This window comes from Lagopus muta, chromosome 1, assembly GCF_023343835.1.
Source record: "Lagopus muta isolate bLagMut1 chromosome 1, bLagMut1 primary, whole genome shotgun sequence".
NCBI classification, from domain to species: Eukaryota; Metazoa; Chordata; class Aves; order Galliformes; family Phasianidae; genus Lagopus; species Lagopus muta.
In genome coordinates this window covers 489644-511378 of record NC_064433.1, presented here as the reverse complement: position 1 = coordinate 511378, position 21735 = coordinate 489644, and the positions used below count along the sequence as shown (strand labels likewise).

The window sequence follows — 21735 nt, the reverse complement described above, 5'->3', positions numbered from 1 at the left end:
GGCACCTCTATGTTCCAACACCCCTAGACCCCAAATGAGGGGCAGCTCTGTGCCCCAGCAGCCCCAGACCCTGAACCAGGGGCAGCTCTACACCTTGACACCCTCGTACCCCAAACCAGGGGCAGTTCTGCATCCTGACACCTTCATACCCCAAACCAGGGGCAGCTCTACACCTTGACACCCTCGTACCTCAAACCAGGGGCACCTCTATGTTCCAACACCCCTAGACCCCAAATCAGGGGCAGCTCTGTGCCCCAGCAGCCCCAGACCCCAAACCAGGGGCAGTTCAGCACCCTGACACCCTCGTACCCCAAACTGGGGGCAGTTCTGCACCATGACACCTTCATACCCCAAACCAGGGGCAGCTCTACACCTTGACACCCTCGTACCCCCAAACTGGGGGCAGTTCTATACCCTGATATCCTTGTACCCCAAACCAGGAGCAGTTCTACACCCTGACACCCTCCTACCCCAAACCAGGGGCAGTTCTACACCCTGACACCCTCGTACCCCAAACCAGGGGCAGTTCTGCACCTTGACACCCTCGTACCCCAAACCAGGGGCACCACTATGTTCCAACACCCCTAGACCCCAAACCAGGGGCAGTTCTGTATCCTGATATCCTTGTACCCCAACCAGGGGCAGTTCTGCACTCTGACACCTTCATACCCCAAACCAGGGGCAGTTCTGCATCCGGACACCCTCGTACCCCCAACCAGGGGCAGTTCTACACCCTGACACCCTCCTACCCCAAACCAGGGGCAGTTCTACACTCTGACACCCTCGTACCCCAAACCAGGGGCAGTTCTAACCCTGACACCCTCATGCCCCAACACCCCCAAACCAGGGGCAGCTCCGTGCTGCAGAGGTTTACCTGCCCACAAGAGCGTGACGCGCACAGCTCTGCAGCCCCCTCTGCCCCCAGCACCCCCCGGCTCAGCCCCCCCACCCCAGCACAGCCCCCTCCACCTACCCTTCTTCCGAACGACCTCTTCTGACTCAGGCTTGCGGCTGACGGAGACGACCTTCATCACCAGGTGGTTCCCCCCCTGGCGGATCAGCGACACCACCTGCTTGTGCCCCACCTTCACCACGTTGACTCCGTTCACCTGGGCGCAAAGAGAAACGCAGCCGTGGGCAGCGGCACCGGGGCGGATGGGTCGGCATCTCTGCTCCTCCCTGCGTGGCTGCATGCACATAAACCCAGCCAGGGGCTGCACGGCACCCCGAGCTCCTCTGTGAGCATCTGGAGCAGGGATGGAACAGCTGGGCTGGGTTGCAGCTGGAGGAGCTGCGTTCGTCTCCAGCCTCGGGGTGAAATAAGAGGGGCAGGCTGGCACGTTTTGGCACCGACTTTGGCAGCGAGCTGACAGCACTCTTGAAGTGAGATAATTTAGGGATGGCAGATAAGGGAGGAGTGATTGACTACGAAGAACAAAAGCATTTCTGTGTTGGCACTTGCGCTGTTATTCAGGCCCCCAGGAGTGAAAGGTGTTGGCAGTGTTTGGGATGCCGGTGCTACATCGATTTCGTCTCCCTGATATCAAGACCAGAAGTCGGTCTTGAAACCACTTGGATATAAAGAGGCCTCGGGTCTCTGCTCAACACCAGGAGATGAAGAATTTAAGCCCCACCGCTGCACGTTTGCTCCAGCTGTTCAGTAGCTGCCACTGCTTGAAAGATAAAGCAACAGGAAAAAAAACCTACAGCGACAGTTCCCCCACCTGCTCCTGTATTGAACAGGCATGAGATCAGTGCTCACGTGCTGCTCTTTGTGCTGCCCTCGCTGCACAGCACCCCTCAGCACCAGCACTGCCTCTGCACCCGGCGCTGGAAGCACCATGGGGCAAAAGATGGGGCTGCAGTCCGTGCTGCAGGTTTGGGCACCTCAAGAATGTTTCTTTTTTGTCTCTTCTGACTCTTAAGGAGCTTCCATTAATGCTGTCAGAGCAGCCTGCACTGTTGTTGATCACGTAATTAGAGGTATGTGGGTTATTGTGGCACACAGTCATCTCTGCTGGGCTGTCCCAGCAGTTCCCAGCCTGCCTGGAACTGGGGAGCCCCACACTGGGCTCAGTGCTGCAGCTGAGCCCCCCCTGCCCTGCTGGCCACGCTCTGTGCAACACACCCTGGGAGCCCAATGGCCTTCTGGGCCACCAAGGCACACAGCTGGTTCGTGGCCGACACCTGGTCCATCTTTGGTCAACCACTGGTCAACTAGTTGTCAACCATTGGTCAACTATTGGTCAGTCATTGGTCAACTGTTGGTCAACTGTTGGTCAATCATTGGTCAACTGTTGGTCAACCATTGGTCAATTGTTGGTCAATCATTGGTCAACTGTTGGTCAATCATTGGTCAACTGTTGGTCAACCATTGGTCAATTGTTGGTCAACCATTGGTCAATCTCTGGTCAACCACTGGTCGACCGTTGGTCAACTGTTGGTCAACTGTTGGTCAACCATTGGTCAACTGTTGGTCAACCGTTGGCCAATTGTTGGTCAACCATTGGTCAACTGTTGGTCAGTCATTGGTCAATTGTTGGTCAACCGTTAGTCAATTCTTCGTCAACCACTGGTCAACTGTTGGTCAACCATTGGTCAATTGTTGGTCAACCATTGATCAACAGCTGGTCAACTGTTCGTCAACCGTTGGTCAATTGTTGGTCAACCATTGGTCAACCGTTGGTCAGCCATTGGTCCATTGTTGGTCAACCGTTGGTCAATTCTTCGTCAACCACTGGTCAACCATTGGTCAACCGTTGGTCAACCATTGGTCAACTGTTGGTCAACCGTTGGTCAATTGTTGGTCAACCATTGGTCAACCATTCAACTGTTTGTGAATCGCTGACCACCAGGTCCTTCTCCTTGCAGCTCCCTTCCAGCACATCAGCCCCCAGCCTGCACTGATCCATGCGTTGTTCCTCCCCAGGTGCAGGACCCTGCAGTTGCCTGTGTTGAACTCTGATGCTCTACAGCATTCAAGAGAGCCCTGAGCAGCAGCAGGTCTGGGAGCAGCCCCACAGAGGCCACCAGAAGAGGCAGCCAGGGCTGAGCTCTTACGGGCAGCTGCCCATCAGGGCCCCTCATTCAGGAAACCGCACTCGTTTTGTACAACATGGGCTTTGTAGTAAACAAAGCCTCACAAAAATCTGCTACACCTAAACAGAGATCCTTATCAAACAAATCCGATGCCTCCAAGAATGAAATCACGTCTGTTCCGTGAAGATTTTATGGTGTTCATTATATCCCACTCCTTAGTTTTCCATCACGTGCAGCGTGCCGCTGCCAGGGACGGCCTCTGCCCTTCCCCAGCTCTGCCAGCCCCTGGCATCCCCCAGCATCCTACAGTGAAAAAATACCCAAACTGAACAATCACCACCTGGGAGATGCTGACAGCTTCGGTTACTAATGGTGTGGAAAATATTTCATCATCTGCATGTGATACGTGCACATCGCCCTGCTCCTTTCCAAATAAAGAAACAGAAATGCTGACAGAACACGCCTGTGCTGCTTCATTTTTAATCATCCCAACAACTCAGGCCATCCTGCAGGGCAGCGGCTCTCTTGTTTTTTAGGTTACTCTGACACAGAGGTGCAGGAGTGGGGCATCCCGACCCTGTGCTGAGAGGTGGGAGCTCAGCCCCTCCTCCAGCAGTTATGGCACAGCCTGAGCGTCCCCAGGAGAGCTGGGGCCCATCTGCTGGGGCCCTGCATGTCCCTGTGCTCCCAGTGCTCTGCTTGGCTGCTGGGGCTTCTGCTGGTCGCTCAGGGGACAGATGGGAAAGGTGGATTTTCAGCTGTTTGTGTCTCCCTGTGATCAGGGATGAGGGAAACACGAAGCTGGGAGGAAGAGCCCATCTGCTGGAGGGCAGGAAGGCCCTACAGAGGGGTCCAGGCTGCATTGATGGGTTGAGGCCAACGGGATGAAGTTCAACCCAATGCTGGGTCCTTCACTTGGGTCACCACCAACCCCCATCCCTGGGGGTGTTCCAGAACCACGGGGATACGGCGCTTGGGAACAAGGTTAGTGGGCATGGTGGGATGGGTTGGGGTTGGACTGGGGTTCTTAGAAGTAGTGGTTGACCCCACAGAGTTGATCCCATAGAGTTCAGTTGGGTGGTGGTTGACCCCGTAGGGTCACCCCTGACCCCGCAGGGTTTGGTTGGCTGGTGGCTGATCCCATAGGGTTCACCCCACAACGTTGGTTGGGTCGTGGAGGACACCTCAGTTTTTACCAACCTTCACGATTCTTTGATCACAGAATCATAGAATCGTGAAGGTTGGAAACCACCTACAAGATCATCCAGTCCAGCCGACTCCTCATCACCATTGCCACCACCGGCACTAAACCATATCATGATGCTACGATTCAACCCATAAAAGGTACCAAGCTTTTGCCCAACGTGTTTCAAACACACCCGTGGATGGGGCACTGCTAAAAATCCTCCAAGGCAAACTCAGAGTGCCTTGCACAGCTCCATTCTGCCTATAGGTACTCCTAGGCTGCAGAAGCCCCCACCTTTAAGGAGGGTGGAAAGGATGGCCCAGGGAACTCCCAACCTGCCAGCATCTCCTCTGTGTTGGGGAAAAGCGTGGGGCAGAAGCTCCTGGAAGCTGCCCTAAGGAAGAGAGGGAGGTGATAGGGGATCAACCAGCACAGCTGCACCAAGGCTGGGTCCTGCCCGACCAACCCATGGATGCTGTGAAGGTGTCACTGCACCAGCAGGAGGGAGAAGGGCTGCTGGTGTCATCTGGATTAGCGAGGCCTTGGACGTGGCCCCCATAAGCACAGAGCTTTGGTGCAAGGCTCCGTGCCAGCATCATGCTGGGTAGAGGGGGGCAGAGGGGCTCAGGGGGAGCTCAGCACTGTGCTACTGGGGAAAGGAGGCTGGAGTGAAGGAGGGGTTGGTCTCCATGCACAGGGAATGGGGATGGGAGGGGAGGGGATGGGCTCAGGGTGCAACGGGGAGGGTTGGAATTGGGAACAACCTGTGCTGCAATCAGCACTGCACAGCTGCCCAGGGCAGCCCCCATCCCTGGGGGTGTTCAGTGAGCACAGGGATGTGGCACTGGGGGATGTGGGCAGTGGGGAAGCATTGGTGGTAGGTGGATGGTGGGACTAGATGATCTTAGAGGTCTTTTCCAAACGATTCTGCGATTCTATGACTCTAACATGGACCAATGCAAGGAGAGGGGCTGTATGCGTGGGTAAACCCAACACAGAGCTGAACAGTAAAAGAAAGAACTCCATCTGAAGCGCTTTCAGCCCATCTGTGCCCTCCTGGCGACTTGGGACACTCAGTGCCATCATGGAGAGCAGATGACAGAGACTGGTGAACAGAACCACATCTGTACTGAGCCGTAAGCTGCAACTGCCGTGCTGTGCTGTCACTTCTGGTGCTGTAAATTACATGTAGTGTTCAATCAAAGTCCTGTGTAATGGGCCCCATCTCCGGAGAGTTGTGGGGCCATAAGATAACAGTGCCCAGCTTCCCTGGGAGTTGCTCCCTGCTGCACACGGTGGGCTGAATTCCAACAATTCCTGTGACACAAACCTGGGCTCAGCACCTCTGGCTGTTGCACAGCTTCTGAGACAATTTCTTCCTCGTGGAACTGCCACCTCTGCGGTGCTCAGTGAGCACTCAGGGGTCCCAGCATGGTGACAGCAAGGAGGGGACAGCTAGATGGTCCCAGCTGAAGTCAGACCAGGAAGGAGATAACAGGGATCTGCAGGCAGGTTTGATGATCTCCAGAGAAGGAATGCTCAAGCTGTGCCCTCTCCGGAGCAGAGAAGAGGGGAGAAACACTTCCCTTGCCTGCTGGCCACACTGTGTGCGGTGCATCCCAGGGTCTCATTGGCCTTTGTGGTCACCTGGGCACATTGCTGGCTAATGGCCAACCACTAGTGGTCAACCGTTGGCCAACTGTTGGTCAACCATTGGCCAACCACTGGTCAACCGTTGGCCAACTGTTGGTCAACCATTGGCCAACCACTGGTCAACTGTCGGCCAACCACTGGCCAACTGCTGGTCAACTGTTGGCCAACCACTGGTCAACCGTCAGCCAACTGTTGGTCAACTGCTGGCCAACCACTGGTCAACCATTGGCCAACTTTGGTCAACCACTGGCCAACTGCTGGTCAACCATTGGCCAACCACTGGTCAACTGTCAGCCAACTGTTGGTCAACCATTGGCCAACCACTGGTCAACTCTCGGCCAACTTTGGTCAACCATTGGCCAACCACTGGTCAACTGTTGGCCAATTGTTGATCAACCACTGGCCAACCACTGGTCAACTGTTGGCCAACTGTTGGTCAACCATTGGCCAACCACTGGTCAACTGTCGGCCAACCATTGGCCAACCACTGTTCAACTGTCAGCCAACTGTTGGTCAACCATTTGCCAACCACTGGTCAACCGTTGGCCAACTTTTGGTCAACCATTGGCCAACCACTGGTCAACTGTCGGCCAAACCATTGGCCAACCACTGGTCAACTGTCAGCCAACTGTTGGTCAACCATTGGCCAACCACTGGTCAACTGTCAGCCAACTGTTGGTCAACCATTTGCCAACCACTGGTCAACCGTTGGCCAACATTTGGTCAACCATTGGCCAACCACTGGTCAACTGTCGGCCAAACCATTGGCCAACCACTGGTCAACTGTCAGCCAACTGTTGGTCAACCACTGGCCAACCACTGGTCAACTGTTGGCCAATTGCTGGTCAACTGCTGGCCAACTACCGCTCAGCCGCTGGCCAACTGTTGGCCACCAGAACCCACAGGTCCTTCTGTGCAGAGCTCCTTCCCAGCAGCTCAGCCCCCAGCCTGCAGCCCCCAGTCAGGCTGCTGCTCCCCAGGTGCAGGGCCCTGCTCTGCCCTCGCCCTCTCAGCCTGCCCTTCTCTCATTGAACTCCACCCCCTTGGCAAGGATGGCATCGTTTAACGCCGACCAGTATCCAAAGTTGTGACAGCATCATGTTGAATTGCGGAAGGATGACACAAATGCCATCCAGGCAGCTTCAGCAAGCGTGCTGTGGTCCATTCTTGACACTTCATTATCCACGTGATACGAAGCAGTGAGAAGCAGTTCAGGGCAATGCACAGTACGAGCAGAAAATTGCAAAGGCTGAGTTCTGACTCACTCATTTTCCGCTCCGTACCTCCGTTATGCGGCGCCTGTGCCTTCCCAGCACAGCAGGTAAGGAGAATTCTGACCTAACAGTAACTCACCAGAGCAGTGCACATCCCCAGGAATAAGAAGTGTTAATGAGAGAGACGTGAGCTCTGAGGCCTGCATTAATTTTCCTCTACTCCAGAGCTGTGGCCACCAACCAGGAGGAAATTGGTGCAACAACCAGAATGTCAGTGGGGATGAGGTCCTGATGCTGCTCGGAGCTGTGGGTGCCCCATCCCCAGAGGTGCCTGAAGCTGTGGATGGGGATCTGGGCAGCCTGAGCTGGGGGGGACCCAGGCCATGGTAGGGCTGGGGCTGGGGGGCCGTGGGGTTCCTTCTGACCCAACCATTCTGGGATTCTATGATTTATAAGATTCCTTCTAAGCCAAATATGCTGGGATGGTTCTGTGACGCACAACAAACCTGCATGCTGCTCACAGCAGAGCTCTGACGTCTGATTGCCAGCCTCACCTCTTCAACACCCCAAAGCACTCCACCTGCAGGAAGCCTGCACAATTCTCCAGGTCCTGAGTCACTCCTTGGAAGAAACTGAGCTCCACACTGTCCTTCCCACCTCTCCCAGGCAAACTCATGCTCAGGGCATAGCAAAAACTGGTGCAGAAGTGCTTCAGAATGGGATTCCACTGTAATTCACCACCAAGGTCACCCAGGGGAATGTCTGTGCCCATCCTGAGCCCTGCAGTGAGCTCCTCCACTCTGCACTGGGAGGTGAAAATGGGGGCAGAGGCGGGACAGGATGGGACGTAGGTCCCTCCAACATAACCCAACACAACCCAATACAACCCAACACAACCCAACACAATCCAACTCAAATCAACCCAACCCAACCCAAATCAACCCAACCCAACACAACCCAACACAACCCAACCCAAATCAACCCAACTCAACCCAACACAACCCAACACAACCCAACACAACCCAACACAACCCAACACAACCCAACCCAAATCAACCCAACCCAACTCAACTCAACCCAACCCAACTCAACCACACCCAACACAACCCAACCCAACTCAACTCAACCTAATCCAACTCAACCCAACTCAACTCAACCCAACCCAACTCAATCACACCCAACACAATCCGACCCAAATCAACCCAACTCAACTCAACCTAATCCAACTCAACCCAACCCAAACCAAGCCACCCATGGTTCTGAGCTGAGTGCCCCCTGCAGTGCCCTCAGACACTGAGATGGCTGGACTCCTTCAGTCCTGCAGAGCCTTTTTCAGCTCCTGAATCCTTTTAGGGCCCCTCTCTGAATTCTGCTCAGCAGCTTCAGCTTCACCCTATGCTACAAATTCCTGATCTGCACAAATTACTGCTTTAGTCCTCTTCCAAAGCTGCAAATCTCTCTGCAAGTTCACAGGACACTTAATGCTTTTCCCTTGCATACACAATTCAGACATCTCCACCACATCCCACGCAGTTAGCTAATGTTAAGACAATTACCTCGGAGAAGCCCGTATTTTCTGCTGCATTACATTTTCCAGACTCATCCCATACCCCCATCTCCTGCACTCCCTGCGTGCACACGCTGCTGGAAGGAGGTGTGCAGCAACAGAGCTGCCCTGGGAGCTGCTCCCACCTGGTGGCAGCCACAGCTCTCACACAGTGCTGCAGGGCAGCACCAGGAGAGGGGTCAGGTTGGAGAATGGGAAACATTCCTCCTCCAGAGAGCTGCCGGGGTGGGGAGCCCCCATCCCTGGGGGTGTTCAGAGAGCACAGGGATGTGGCACCTCCCCGGGTGTTAGTCAACTGCTGGCCAAACACCGGTCAACTGTTGGCCAACTGTTGGTCAACTGCTGGCCCGCTACTGCTCAGCCGCTGGCCAACTGTTGGCCACCACAACGCGGTCGGTGGGATGGGCTGGGGTTGGACTGGGGATCTCAGAGCTCTTCTGCACCCAAATGAATCTGTGAGTCCACGATTCCCTTGGCACAGTTCTGAAGTGCTGTTGTGCTGGAAGTGCTGGGCTGTGGGACTGCGGGACATCGTGGGATGTCACAGGGATCTACAGACACACAAACCAGGGCTCTTAGGGAAGATGCTCTTGGAACGAGTCCAGAGGAGGGCAATAAGACGATCAGAGGGCTGGAGCAGCTCTCCTATGAGGAAAGGTTGAGGGAACTGGGATTGTTTGGCTTGGAGAAGAGAAGGATCCAGGGAGACCTCATGGTGCTTGAAGGGAGCGGATAAACAGGAGGGGAACGGCTGTTTGTGAGGGTGGATGGTGATGGGACAAGGGGAATGGCTTTAAAGTGAGACAGGGGAGGTTTGGGTTGGATGTGAGGAGGAAGTTTTTCATGCAGAGGGCGGTGAGGCACTGGCACAGGTTGCCCAAGGAGGCTGTGGATGCCCCATCCCTGCAGGCATTGGAGGCCAGGCTGGATGTGGCTGTGGGCAGCCTGGGCTGCTGGTTGGCGACCTGCACACAGCAGGGCTTGGAGCTGATGCTCACCGTGGGCCTTTGCAACCCAGGCCATTCTATGGCTCTGTGATTTGCAGAAGATGTAAACGCAGCCCTGGCTTTAACCAGCCCTGCAGTGAAGGCAGGGGAAGGCAGCGAGCTGCACTGCACTGCACTGCCCTCCCCAAAGCCTTCGTTGTGCTCCAGCTGAGTGCTTTCATGACCTCCCTGGGCACTGATCCTCATCTACACGACCTGCAGCTTCCTGCTTTATGCCTTCAGCTCACCAGAGGAGCAGCAGCCCCCTCCAGCCCCCAAGATTCCATAGGTTGTGAGGCACGAGGCTGCAGTCGGCTCAGCGCTGCTTTCTGCTCCCAAGCCTGTTAATTCGAGTCCCTTTATTTTTAGCAAATACTATCTCACTTTCTCCTTGGTTACAGCTGGGAAACTTTCTGTTCCAAGCACATCATATGGATGGATACATCCTCCTGATTTGTTCCAAACTCAGAACAGAACATTTCTGCCTTTATTTTTTTTTGCTTTTTGCACCAGCATATACGATTTTATCATTTACATATAGAAATGCATCTCCACCAGATTTATTTTTTCGCTTCTACTGCACTAAAATGCCTTCTTGTCTCTACGCATCGGCCTCTGATATTTCCTTTGGCTTCCCTTCCCAACCTCCTACACAGCTCAGCTCGAATTATCTGCCTCTCCTTCTCCCCTCCTTGCTAACCTTTACGCGGAGGGGAATTTAGCAGCTCCTCCATTAACGCAATGCAGTGGGGTGAAATCTTGCCCAGCCATTTTCTTCCCCTGACTTTCGGGCTGCATTCGTCCTCAAACAACCCTCGGATTCTCTTCGTTATGTAAAATTGCTATTCCCCAATGGAGGAGAGGTGCCCTCCCACCCCCGGGTTGCTCTCCATGCTCTGAGCTTTGCACAACACGCAGCCTGGCCAGCAGAGCTCCTCCCACAGCTGCACTTTGGGATGGAGCCCTGAGTTCTTTTGTCACGGTGTCAAATTGAATTCATGTGGGAGCTCAGAACGTCCCACCAATGCTGTTCCTCTGGTGGCAGATGGAGGGATTGGGACAGGCTGAGCAGCAGGACAGGAGAACCTCATGGGGCTCAGCAGAGCCAAGTGTGAGGTCTCATAGCTTCAGTATAAGCTGGGGGAGTGGAAGGATGGAGGCCAGCCGTGCTGAAAAGGCCCTGGGGGTGCTGGTGGGGGGCAGCGCTGTGCCCTCAAAGCACAGAGAGCCAACTGCACCCTGGGGGCATCCAGAGCAGCGCAGCCAGCAGGAGGGGATCTGCACCTCTGCTCTGTGCTGGGACACCTCGCCTGGAGCACTGCGGCCAGATGGGGAGCGCTCAGCACAGGAGGGACATGGAGCTGTTGGAGTGTGTGCAGAGGAGGGCCACCAAGAGGGTCTCGGGGATGGCAAGAGGAGGGATTTAGACTGCGTATAAGGAGCAGGTCTTCATGCTGAGGGCGGTGAGGCACTGCACAGGTTGCACAGAGAGGTGCTGCTGCCCATCCCTGCAGGCACCCACAGTCAGGGGAGGGGGCTGTGAGCACTGATGGAGCTGAGGGGGTCCCTGCTTATTGCAGGGAGTGGGACCAGACGGCCTTTGGAGGCCCTTCCAACCCAAACCACTCTGTGATTGTATGAAAGTCCCTTCTGATCCACACCGTTCTGTGATTCCATGGTTCTGTGAAAACATTTCTGATAGTTTGCCATCAACCCAGAGGTCAGCGGGCCAGCACCCATCCCATAGAATCACCGAATGATAGAATTGCTCAGGTTGGAAAAGACCTCAAAGATCATCGAATCCAACCCCAACCCAACCATCCCACCCCACCTCCAACAGCCCTCCGCTGAATCATGTCCTTGAGCACCGCATCCAGATGGTTTTTAAACACATCCAGGGATGGGGACTCGACCACCTCCCTGCGCAGCCTCTCCCAGTGCTTCCCAGCCCTTCCTGTACAGAAGTTTTTCCTGAGCTCCTGTCCCTGCAGCACACCATGGGTCGTCCCTTCCCTGAGCCGGACCTGCAGCTGGAGCACCGCACTGCAGGCGTGCTGCCTGTGTTCCTGCATGCAGGAATGTGGCCCCAGAGCAAAGGCTGGGAACTGGGCTGGTGGTGACTGTATCCCCTGTGTGCACTGGGGGGGTCCCCACACTGACACAGCACAGAGGGGATGTCAGCAGTGCGATGCCTGGGGAGGCAGAGCACAGAGGAAGGTGCTGCTCGCAGCTGTCTTGATCCCAACCTCACGAACAGATGAGGAGCTCTGAACGGAGGTGGAAACAGCAGCAAATCAAAGGGATGCAAATCTGGATCTGAGAGCCTGGGGCTGCTGGGTATCACAGAACTGTAGGGGTTGGAAGGGACCTCCAGAGATCATCGAGTCCAACCTCCCTGCCAAAGCAGGTTCCCTACACCAGGTATACTCCTTGTGCACGGATGGGGTGCAGAAGGAAACCCATCATCACCGCGTTGTTCTGGTGTGGTTTTGTGTGTGTCTGTTGGTTGGTTTGTTTTTTTTTTCTTGGAACTTAGGAAACAAAGGAAAACAAGTTAAAGAGAAGCATAGAGGTGCTGGGTGCAAAGTGAATTGAGAGATTGGCATTCCTGGCTGCCTGTGATCAGCTCAGAGGGGCAGGGATCTCCTACACAGAGCCCCCAAAGGTTCCTAAAGGCCTGGAGCACCTGCTGCTGGGGGCAGGCTGAGAGCAGCAGGGCTGTGCAGCCGGAGGAGAGAAGGCTGAGAGGGGATCTGAGCAGAGCTGATGGATGTCTGGTGGGTGGGGGTGAGGAGGAGGAGGTTGGGCTCTGTTTCATGGCACCCAGCAGCAGGATGAGGGGCAGCGGGCACAGAGTGCAGCCCGGGGAGTTCTGTCTGCCCATGAGGGAGAACTTCATGCTGTGGAGGGTGGCAGAGTCACAGCACTGCTGCCCAGAGAGCTGGGGGGGGTCTCCTCCTTTGTAAGGCACCCATTGGCCTCCCTGGCCACCACGGCACACTGCTGGCTCACTGTCAGCCTGCTGACCCCCCAGGTCCCTCACTGCAGAGCTCCTTTCGGTCAGCCCAGCCCCATCTCGCACTGATCTTCTCTGCAAGAGTGGTCAGGCAGTGCAATGGGCTGCTAGGGAGGTGGTGGAGTCACCGAGCCTGGAGGTGCTCAAGGAAATGTTGTGTTGAGGGACGTGCTTTAGTGAGAGCTATTGGTGACAGGTTGGGCTGGATGATCTTGTAGGTCTTTTCCTACCTTGGTGATGCTGTGATGCTGTGGCTGCTCCTCCCCAGGCTCAGGATCCCATCAGGTTCCTCCCTGCCCCACTCTCAGCCTGCCCTGCTCTCGCTGGATGGCAGTGCAGCCCCATGGGGCATCAGCCACTCCTCCCAGCTTCGTGCCACCCCCAAAATCCCTGCGGCTGCACTCAGCCCTTCATCCAGGTCACTGATGGAGGTGCTGAATGATACCAGACCCAGCACCTGGGAAGTGCCGCTCACTGCAGCCCCCCCCCCGGACTCCACGCTGTTATCGCAGCCCTCTGAGCTCTGCCCACCATCAGCTCTCAGCCCAGCTCACTGCCCTCTCATCCACCCCTACGCTGATGGCATCCAGCGCCGTGCTGAACTCACAGCACCACATCCACTGCTGCCCCCAGCCAGCGGTGGCATCGCAGATGGCTCCAGGTTGGTGCAGCCTGACTTCCCCCTGGTGAACCCACGCTGACTGCTCCTGATCACCTTCTTATCACCAAAGGCTCGGTGATGGCATTGAGGATGGACTGCTCCACCTCTCGGGATGGAGCTGAGGCTGAACAGGCCTGGAGATGCACGGATCCTTACTGCTCTTTTTGGAGACGGGGCTGACCCCGGCTCTCCATCAGCCTGCAGGGACTTCTGCCATTCTCCAGGAGCTCTGTGAGATGACAGCAGCTCAGCAGTCACCTCTGCAGCCCCCTCAGCACTCGTGGTTTGTCCTGCTGGGGCCCAAGGATTTGTGTGCACTGATTTCACCTGGACCATCTCCAGTGAGGCACTGGCACAGGTTGCCCAAGGAGGCTGTGGATGCCCCATCCCTGCAGGCATTGGAGGCCAGGCTGGATGTGGCTCTGGGCAGCCTGGGCTGCTGGTTGGCGACCTGCACACAGCAGGGGTTGGGACTGATGCTCACCATGGGCCTTTGCAACCCAGGCCATTCTATGACTCTAATATTCTATGATTCTATGATCCCTAGCACAATCTTCCTTTCTTTCCCTTCCCCAGCCCTCCTTTCCCCTTCCTCTTATCTCCACGGTCTGGAATTTCTGAGGGCCAAAAAACCTTGGAGAGAGACCTTTGTCTTGGAAAACAGAGCCCAGGAAAGAAAAGCCACAACTGGGTTCTGCTGGGTGGTTTTTTGTCCCGGCAAAAAGTGTGGAGTCGATTTCAGGGCTTTGCTCCTCATCCCAGGCAATGTCACTGGGAAGGCTGCTGGCCCTGAGGGAGGCGCAGCACAGGGACTCCATGAGCCAGAGCTGCCCTGGACATTTGCTGCGTGCTCAGGACAGGGATTGGCAGCACTATGGAAGATTTTGGGACTCCTCTGTCCATCTGATTTGCTCATCCGGGTGGTTGATGGTGATTTCTCCAGGAGAAACCTGGAGCAGCTCAAGGGCGACTGCTTTGGGATCGGGGATGATGGAGACGCAGTGAATTCCAGCAGTGTTCTCAGCTGAATCTGCTCAGAAGAATCCCTCTGGCTGAGATGAAGACCCTCCAAGGAGTGCAGCCCCAGGCTGTGCTGCCAATGCTGCCAGCCATCACCCTCCTGGGCACCATCCTGGAGCACAACGGGGGACCCCCAGAAAGACCCTGACTATGAGAGGGAGAAGAGCTCTGTGAGCACATCTGCTGGCGTGGAGAGGAGAAGGGCTTTGAGTGAGGAGCACCAGGGAACGGGCAACAGAATCAGAGCAGGGGAAGCTGGCAGTGAGGGGGAGCTGAGGGCAGAAGGCTGCCGTGGTTGGAACAGCCCAGAGGTGGGTGCAGAGCTGGGGCTGAGGGTGGCACAGCTCTGGGTTACGTGGGGAACTGCTGGGAAGGGGTTCCTGGGGAGCAGCACGAGGGAAAACAGCGCTGGTGTTGAAAGGAATCACAGAATCACAGAATTGCAGGGGTTGGAAGGGACCTGCAGAGATGGGAAGGAAGATGCTGAGATCTCAGGAACGACCCATCCTGTTGTGCAGGAAGACGGGGTGTTTTTGCAGGAGACACTTTGAAGTGAACTGAAATGCACAGAGCACACATGCAGGAAGGAGGAGCAGCGAGAAGCTCCAAAACAATGCAGGCATTGCTGGAGCCCATGGGAGCAGCAGTGGGAGGTCAGAGTGCAGCTGGAGCTGAGGCCGGGCAAGGACAGCTCGTGTTGGCAATGGGCACCAAATGAAGTCCAGGGAGAAGGAATGTCTGCTGCTGAAGATTAACCATGGATCACAGAGTCATTCAGGTTGGAAAAGAGCTCTGAGATCCCCAATCCATCCCCAACCCGTCCCACTGCCCACATCCCCCAGTGCCACATCCCTGTGCTCACTGAACACCCCCAGGGATGGGGGCTCCCCTGGGCAGCTGTGCAGTGCTGATTGCAGCACAGGTTGTTCCCAATTCCAACCTGAATTCCCACTGGAAAGGCACTGCTGGCTTGGTGTCAGGGCTCTCTGCTCACAAGGAGCAGTGGCGATGGCTTATCCCACTCTGCTGGTAACACCCAGAGGCCTCAGAGTGAAAACCCCAGCAGCACTGAGAGCAAAGACAAGCTGCTCCATGGAGTGGCTCCGTGTTCAGCATTTCTCCCTGCAGCGCTGCACCAGGAGCCTGCAGTGCTGGGATGCAGTGACAGCGTCTGCAGGATGGGAAAGTTCACCCTGTGATCCCCAAACAGGGGGGGAAGAGTTGGGTCAGTGCACCCAGCACAGCTCAGGTCTGGTATGTGACATGCTGAGCACAGCGTGCTGCACCCTGAGTGCAGTGTGTGACATCCTGAGCACAGTGTGACACCCTGGGCTCCATAAATGACACCCAGAGCACAGTGTGACACCCTGAGCCCCATTATCTCACATCCTGAGCTCAGTATGACACTCTGAGCTCACTATCGGACACCCTGGGCTCAATATGGGACACCCTGAGCTCAATACGTGACATCCTGGGCTCAATATGTGACACTCCAGGCTCAATATGTGACACCCTGAGCACAATATGTGACACCCTGGGATCAATATATGACACCCTCAGCCCCATTATCTCACCCTGAGCACTGTATGACACCCCAAGCTCAATATGTGACAACCTGGGCTCCATAAGTGACACCCTGAGCACAATATGTGACACCCTGGGCTCAATATATGACACCCCAAACACCATTATCTCACACCCTGAGCACTGTATGACACTCTCAGCTCAATATGTGACACCCTGAGCACAGTGTGACACACTGGGCTCAATATGTGACACCCTGAGCTCATATGTGACACCCCAAGCCCCATTATCTCACACCCTGAGCACAATATGTGACATCCTGGGCTCAATACGTGACACCCTGAGCCCCATTAACACACACCCTGAGCTCAGTATGACACTCTGAGCTCACTATGTGATACGCTGGGCTCAATATGTGATACCCTAAGCACAATATGTGACATCCTGGGCTCAATATGTGACACCCTGGGTTCAGTAAGTGACACCTGGAGCACAATATGTGACACCCTGGGCTCAATACGTGACACCGAGCCCCATTATTTCACATCCTGAGCTCAGTATGACACTCTGAGCTCAATATGTGACACCCTGAGCTCATATGTGACACCCCAAGCACCATTATCTCACACCATGAGCACAATATGTGACACCCTGGGCTCAATATGTGACACCCTGAGCCCCATTATCTCACACCCTGAGCACAGTATGACACTCTGAGCTCACTATGTGATACGCTGGGCTCAATATGTGGCATCCTAAGCACAATATGTGACATCCTGGGCTCCATATGTGACACCCTGGGTTCAATAAGTGACACCTGGAGCACAATATGTGACACCCTTGGCTCAATACGTGACACCCTGACCTCATATGTGACACCCCAAGCACCATTATCTCACACCGTGAGCACAATATGTGACACCCTGGGCTCACTATGTGACACCCTGAGCCCCATTATCTCACACCCTGAGCACTGTATGACACTCTGAGCTCAATATGTGACACTCTCAGCACAAAATGTGACATCCTGAGCACAATATGTGACACTCTGAGCTCACTATGTGACACCCTGAGCACAATATGTGACACCCTGGGCTCAATAAGTGACACCCTGAGCTCACTATTTGACACTCTGGGCTCAATATGTGACACACTGGGTTCAATATGTGACACCCTGAGCTCATACGTGACACCCCAAGCACCGTTATCTCACACCATGAGCACAATATGTGACATCCTGGGCTCAATACGTGACACCCTGAGCCCCATTATCTCACACCCTGAGCACTGTATGACACTCTGAGCTCAATATGTGACACTCTGAGCTCAATATGTGACACCCTGGGCTCAATATGGGACACTCCAGGCTCAATATGTGACACCCTGGGATCAATATATGACACCCCAAACACCATTATCTCACACCCTGAGCACTGTATGACACTCTGAGCTCAATATGTGACACCCTGAGCACAGTGTGACACCGTGGGCTCAATAAGTGACACCCTGAGCACAGTGTGACACGCTGGGTTCAATATGTGACACCCTGAGCTCATATGTGACACCCCAAGCACCATTATCTCACACCATGAGCACAACATGTGACATCCTAGGCTCAATATGTGACACCCTGAGCTGCATTATCTCACACCCTGAGCTCAGTATGACACTCTGAGCTCAATATGTGACACTCTCAGCACAAAATATGACATCCTGAGCACAATATGTGACACTCTGAGCCCCATTATCTCACACCCTGAGCACAGTATGACACCCTGGGCTCAATATGTGACACCCTGGGCTCAACAAGTGACACCCTGAGCCCCATTATCTCACATCTTGAGCTCAGTATGACACTCTGAGATCAATATGTGACACCCTGGGCTCAATATGTGACACCCGAAGCCCCATTATCTCACACCCTGAGCACTGTATGACACTCTGAGCTCACTATCTGACACCCTGGGCTCAATATGGGACACCCTGAGCTCAATACGTGACATTCTGGGCTCAATATGTGACACCCTGGGCTCAATACGTGACACTCCAGGCTCAGTAAGTGACACCCAGAGCACAATATGTGACACCCTGGGCTCCATATGTGACAACCTGAGCACTGTATGACACTCTGAGCTCAATATGTGACACCCTGGGCTCAACATGTGACACTCCAGGCTCAATAAGTGACACCTGGAGCATAATATGTGACACTCTGAGCTCACTATGTGACACCCTGAGCACAATATGTGACACCCTGGGCTCAATATGTGACACCCCAAGCACAATATGTGACACCCTGGGCTCCATAAGTGACACCCTGATCACAATAGGTGACACCCTGGGTTCAATATGGGACACCCTGGGATCAATATGTGACACTCCAGGCTCAATAAGTGACACTCTCAGCACAAAATGTGACATCCTGGGCTCAATATATGACACCCTGAGCACAATATGTGACACCCTGGGTTCAATATGGGACACCCTGGGCTCAATATGTGACACCCTGGGTTCACTATGTGACATCCTGGGCTCAATATGTGACACCCCAAACACCATTATCTCACACCCTGAGCACTGTACAACACTCTGAGCTCAATATGGGACACCCTCAGCACAAAATGTGACATCCTGAGCTCAACATGTGACAATCCACGCTCAATAAGTGATACCTGGAGCATAATATGTGACACCCTGGGCTCCATAAGTGACACCTTGAGCCCCATTATCTCACATCCTGAGCTCAGTATGACACTCTGAGCTCACTATGTGACACCCTGGGCTCAATAAGTGACACCCCAAGCACAATATGTGACACACTGGGCTCAATATGTGACACCCTGAGCTCATATGTGACACCCCAAGCCCCATTATCTCACACCCTGACCACAATATGTGACATCCTGGGCTCAATATGTGACACCTTGAGCCCCGTTGTCTCACACCCTGAGCTCAGTATGACACTCTGAGCTCACTATGTGACCCCCCGAGCTGCCTGTGTGACACCAAGTGCAACACATCACAGCCCCAATACAGCCAGTCCCCCCCAGGCAGCCCCAAGAGCTCAGAGGAGCCAACTGCTGCCCAGCTCTCTGCACACAGGGCTCCCACGGGGGGCTGTGCTGAACGGGGCCGACGTCTCCCGCAGCTCTGCTGGCACAGCAGCCCCAAACGGGTGCAGAGGTGCAGGACAGCAGGGTGCCCCGGGGGGAGCTGGGCTGGCCAACGTGAGCAGCAGCAGCCACAAAGGCGCCGGCCAGGCTCAGCGCAGAGCACAGCTTCGTCGTGGAGCTGGCTGCAAGCGCTCTGCTCTCAGCACGCGTTGGCTGGAGGGCAGCGGGAGGAGATGCTGGGCAGGAGGGCACTCACCAGCTTCCTTCCATCGATAGCTGTGCTGTGGGAGGGGGGATCTCAGCTCTGAACAAAGGGCACAGAATGACAGGACGACAGAATGGTTTGGGTTGAAGGGACCTCAAGGCTCACAAAGCTCCAACCCCCCACCAATGCAGGGCCACCAACCTCCACGTTTAATGCTGAACCAGGCTGCCCAGGGCCCCATCCAACCTGGCCTCCAACACCTCCAGGGATGGACGGGGCATCACAGCCTCTCTGGGCAGCTGTTCCAGCCCCTCCCCGCTCTCACAGCACACAACTTCCCCCTCACATCCAACCTCCAGCTGCCCTCCCTCAGCTTCCAGCCGTTTCCCCTCGTCCTGCTGCCATCTCCCCTTTCCAGCAGTTGACTCCCCTCCTGTCTGCAGGCTCCCTTCAGCTCCTGCAGCTGCACTCAGCTCACCCCCAGCTTCTCTTCTCCATGCTGAACAGCCCAGCTCCCTCAGCCTCAGACTCCCTCAGAGCTCCATGCCCGGATCTGCCCTCCCCAAACAAGCAGAGCACTGCAGGCTCTGTGTGCCCCCCATTCCCAGAGCAGCACCCCAGCCCCAGGGCAGCTCTGCTCCGTGCCATCCATCGCAGCTCTTCCTGTCACCTGAACGCACAAACTCACTGAAGTGGGTCCAGGCATTTGTGTGTTTCAGCATTAGGAATCGCCAAAATAGGACCCTTCAGCTCTTGGATCAGCCGATGACAACCATGCTGAGCCGCAATCCCAGCTGGGGGCTCCACATCTGCACATCTGGAAGCAGCCCGGCTGTGCAGCTGGATGCTGAGCGGTGCAGCCACAGCAGGACAGGGGAGGGAAGGGGAGAGGAGCATCACAAAGCGAGTCATGGGATCACAGAACAGCCTGGGTTGCAAAATGCCCACAGTGCTCATCTGGTTCCACCCCCCTGCTGTGTGCAGGGTCACCAACCAGCAGCCCAGGCTGCCCACAGCCACATCCAGCCTGGAAATGAAAAACTCAAGCCAAGAATGAGTGGCAGCTCATGGATAAAACGCCGAGGGACTGCATTGGAGGGACATGGAATGGGAACAAGGGGCAGATATTCCCGTCTGCTGCAGCATCTGAGAGCTGCAAACTGCTCCTGGAGGATGGAGCACTCGGCTGCTGCCGCAGGCACAGCATCAGCCACGAGGGCCAAACTGCAAACAGGCTCCCATCGCTTGCATTTCTGTTGGCAGATGCATGTGGGGCTGAGGGCAGAGCGCTGTGTGGCTCTGGGCTCTGCAGGGATGGGAGCTGGGCTCTGCTGGGCAGGATGAGAGGGAGGGGAGCTGCAGGGCAGGCAGAGCTGCAGACGTGACGGCCGTTGGCTTACGTGATTCAAGGCCAATTGCCATAATCATAAAGGAGCAGAGGAATGACGACAGGCAGAGGAGCTCTGATGACCCGGTCAGCGCTATCAGAGCAGCAAATTCTGGTACAGGACAGCAGGGGAATCCCCATCCTCAGGATGTAGGGATGTGGCCCTTGGGGATGTGGTCAGTGGGGTTGGGCTGTGGATCTCAGAGCTCTTTTCCAACCTGAATGATTCCACGTTCCTACAATCAGAACTGCCCCCACCCCAGGCAACCCCAGCACTCACAAAGAGCACCATCAGCAAGTACTGCTGCACCACAAAACACCTGCCAGCGTTTCCCACCTCCATTTCTGTATTTGAATTTGCCATCTCTGACATGAAAGCAGCTTTCACACCTCTGTGCAGCTCAGTACCGCAAAGCCTCACAGCTTTTAGCTGTGCGCTGCTTCAATCTGAATGCAGCACGTCTCTAATTTGCATGCTGGGGAGGGCAGATGAAGAGGAGTCTGGAAGAAGCATTCCTAGAAAGGTCCCAGTGAGCTGGGAGGTCTGTGCTGCACAGCCTGCTGCCCAACGCTGCCCACCACAGCCCAACATCCATGCAAAAGAGCATTTCTCAATGGGAGCCTCAGCCGGGCTCAGCAAAGCCCCCCCAGCACCAGGAGCACCTCTGCAGCTGGTACAGTTGTAGAAGCAAAGGATGGTTGGGTTGGAAGGGTCCTGAAAGATCATAGAGGCACGGAATGGTTGGGTTGGAAGGTCCTTAAAGATGAGAGAACCATGGAATGGTTGGGTTGGAAGGGCCCTTAAAGATGAGAGAACCACAGAATGGTTGGGTTGGAAGGGTCCTTAAAGATCACACAATCCCCAAACGGTTGGGTTGGGAGGATCCTTGAAAACCACAGAAGCACAGGATGGTTGGGTTGGAAGGAATGCTATAGAATACAGAATCCCAGAATGGTTGGGTTGAAGGGACCCCCTGCCCCACTCCTGCTGTGGGCTGTTGCCTCCCAGCCCAGGCTGCCCAGGGCCCATCCACAGCCTTGGGCACCTGCAGGGATGGGACCCCACGGCTCTGAGCAGCAGCGCCAGGGCTGCACAGCCTCTGGGAGAAGGATTTTTCCCTTCCACATCTCCCATCCCCACACTGGACTGATGCAGACAGACCG

At 55.2% G+C, this 21735-nt stretch overlaps 1 protein-coding gene across 1 annotated transcript in view; it reads right to left on the bottom strand.

Annotated features, from left to right (window-relative positions):
• Positions 1-21735, bottom strand: part of SHANK3 (SH3 and multiple ankyrin repeat domains 3) — a 298288-nt gene that overhangs the window by 40902 nt on the left and 235651 nt on the right. The window contains 1 exon segment of the mRNA XM_048925496.1: positions 974-1109. Within this exon segment, the coding sequence (XP_048781453.1) occupies positions 974-1109 (136 nt within the window).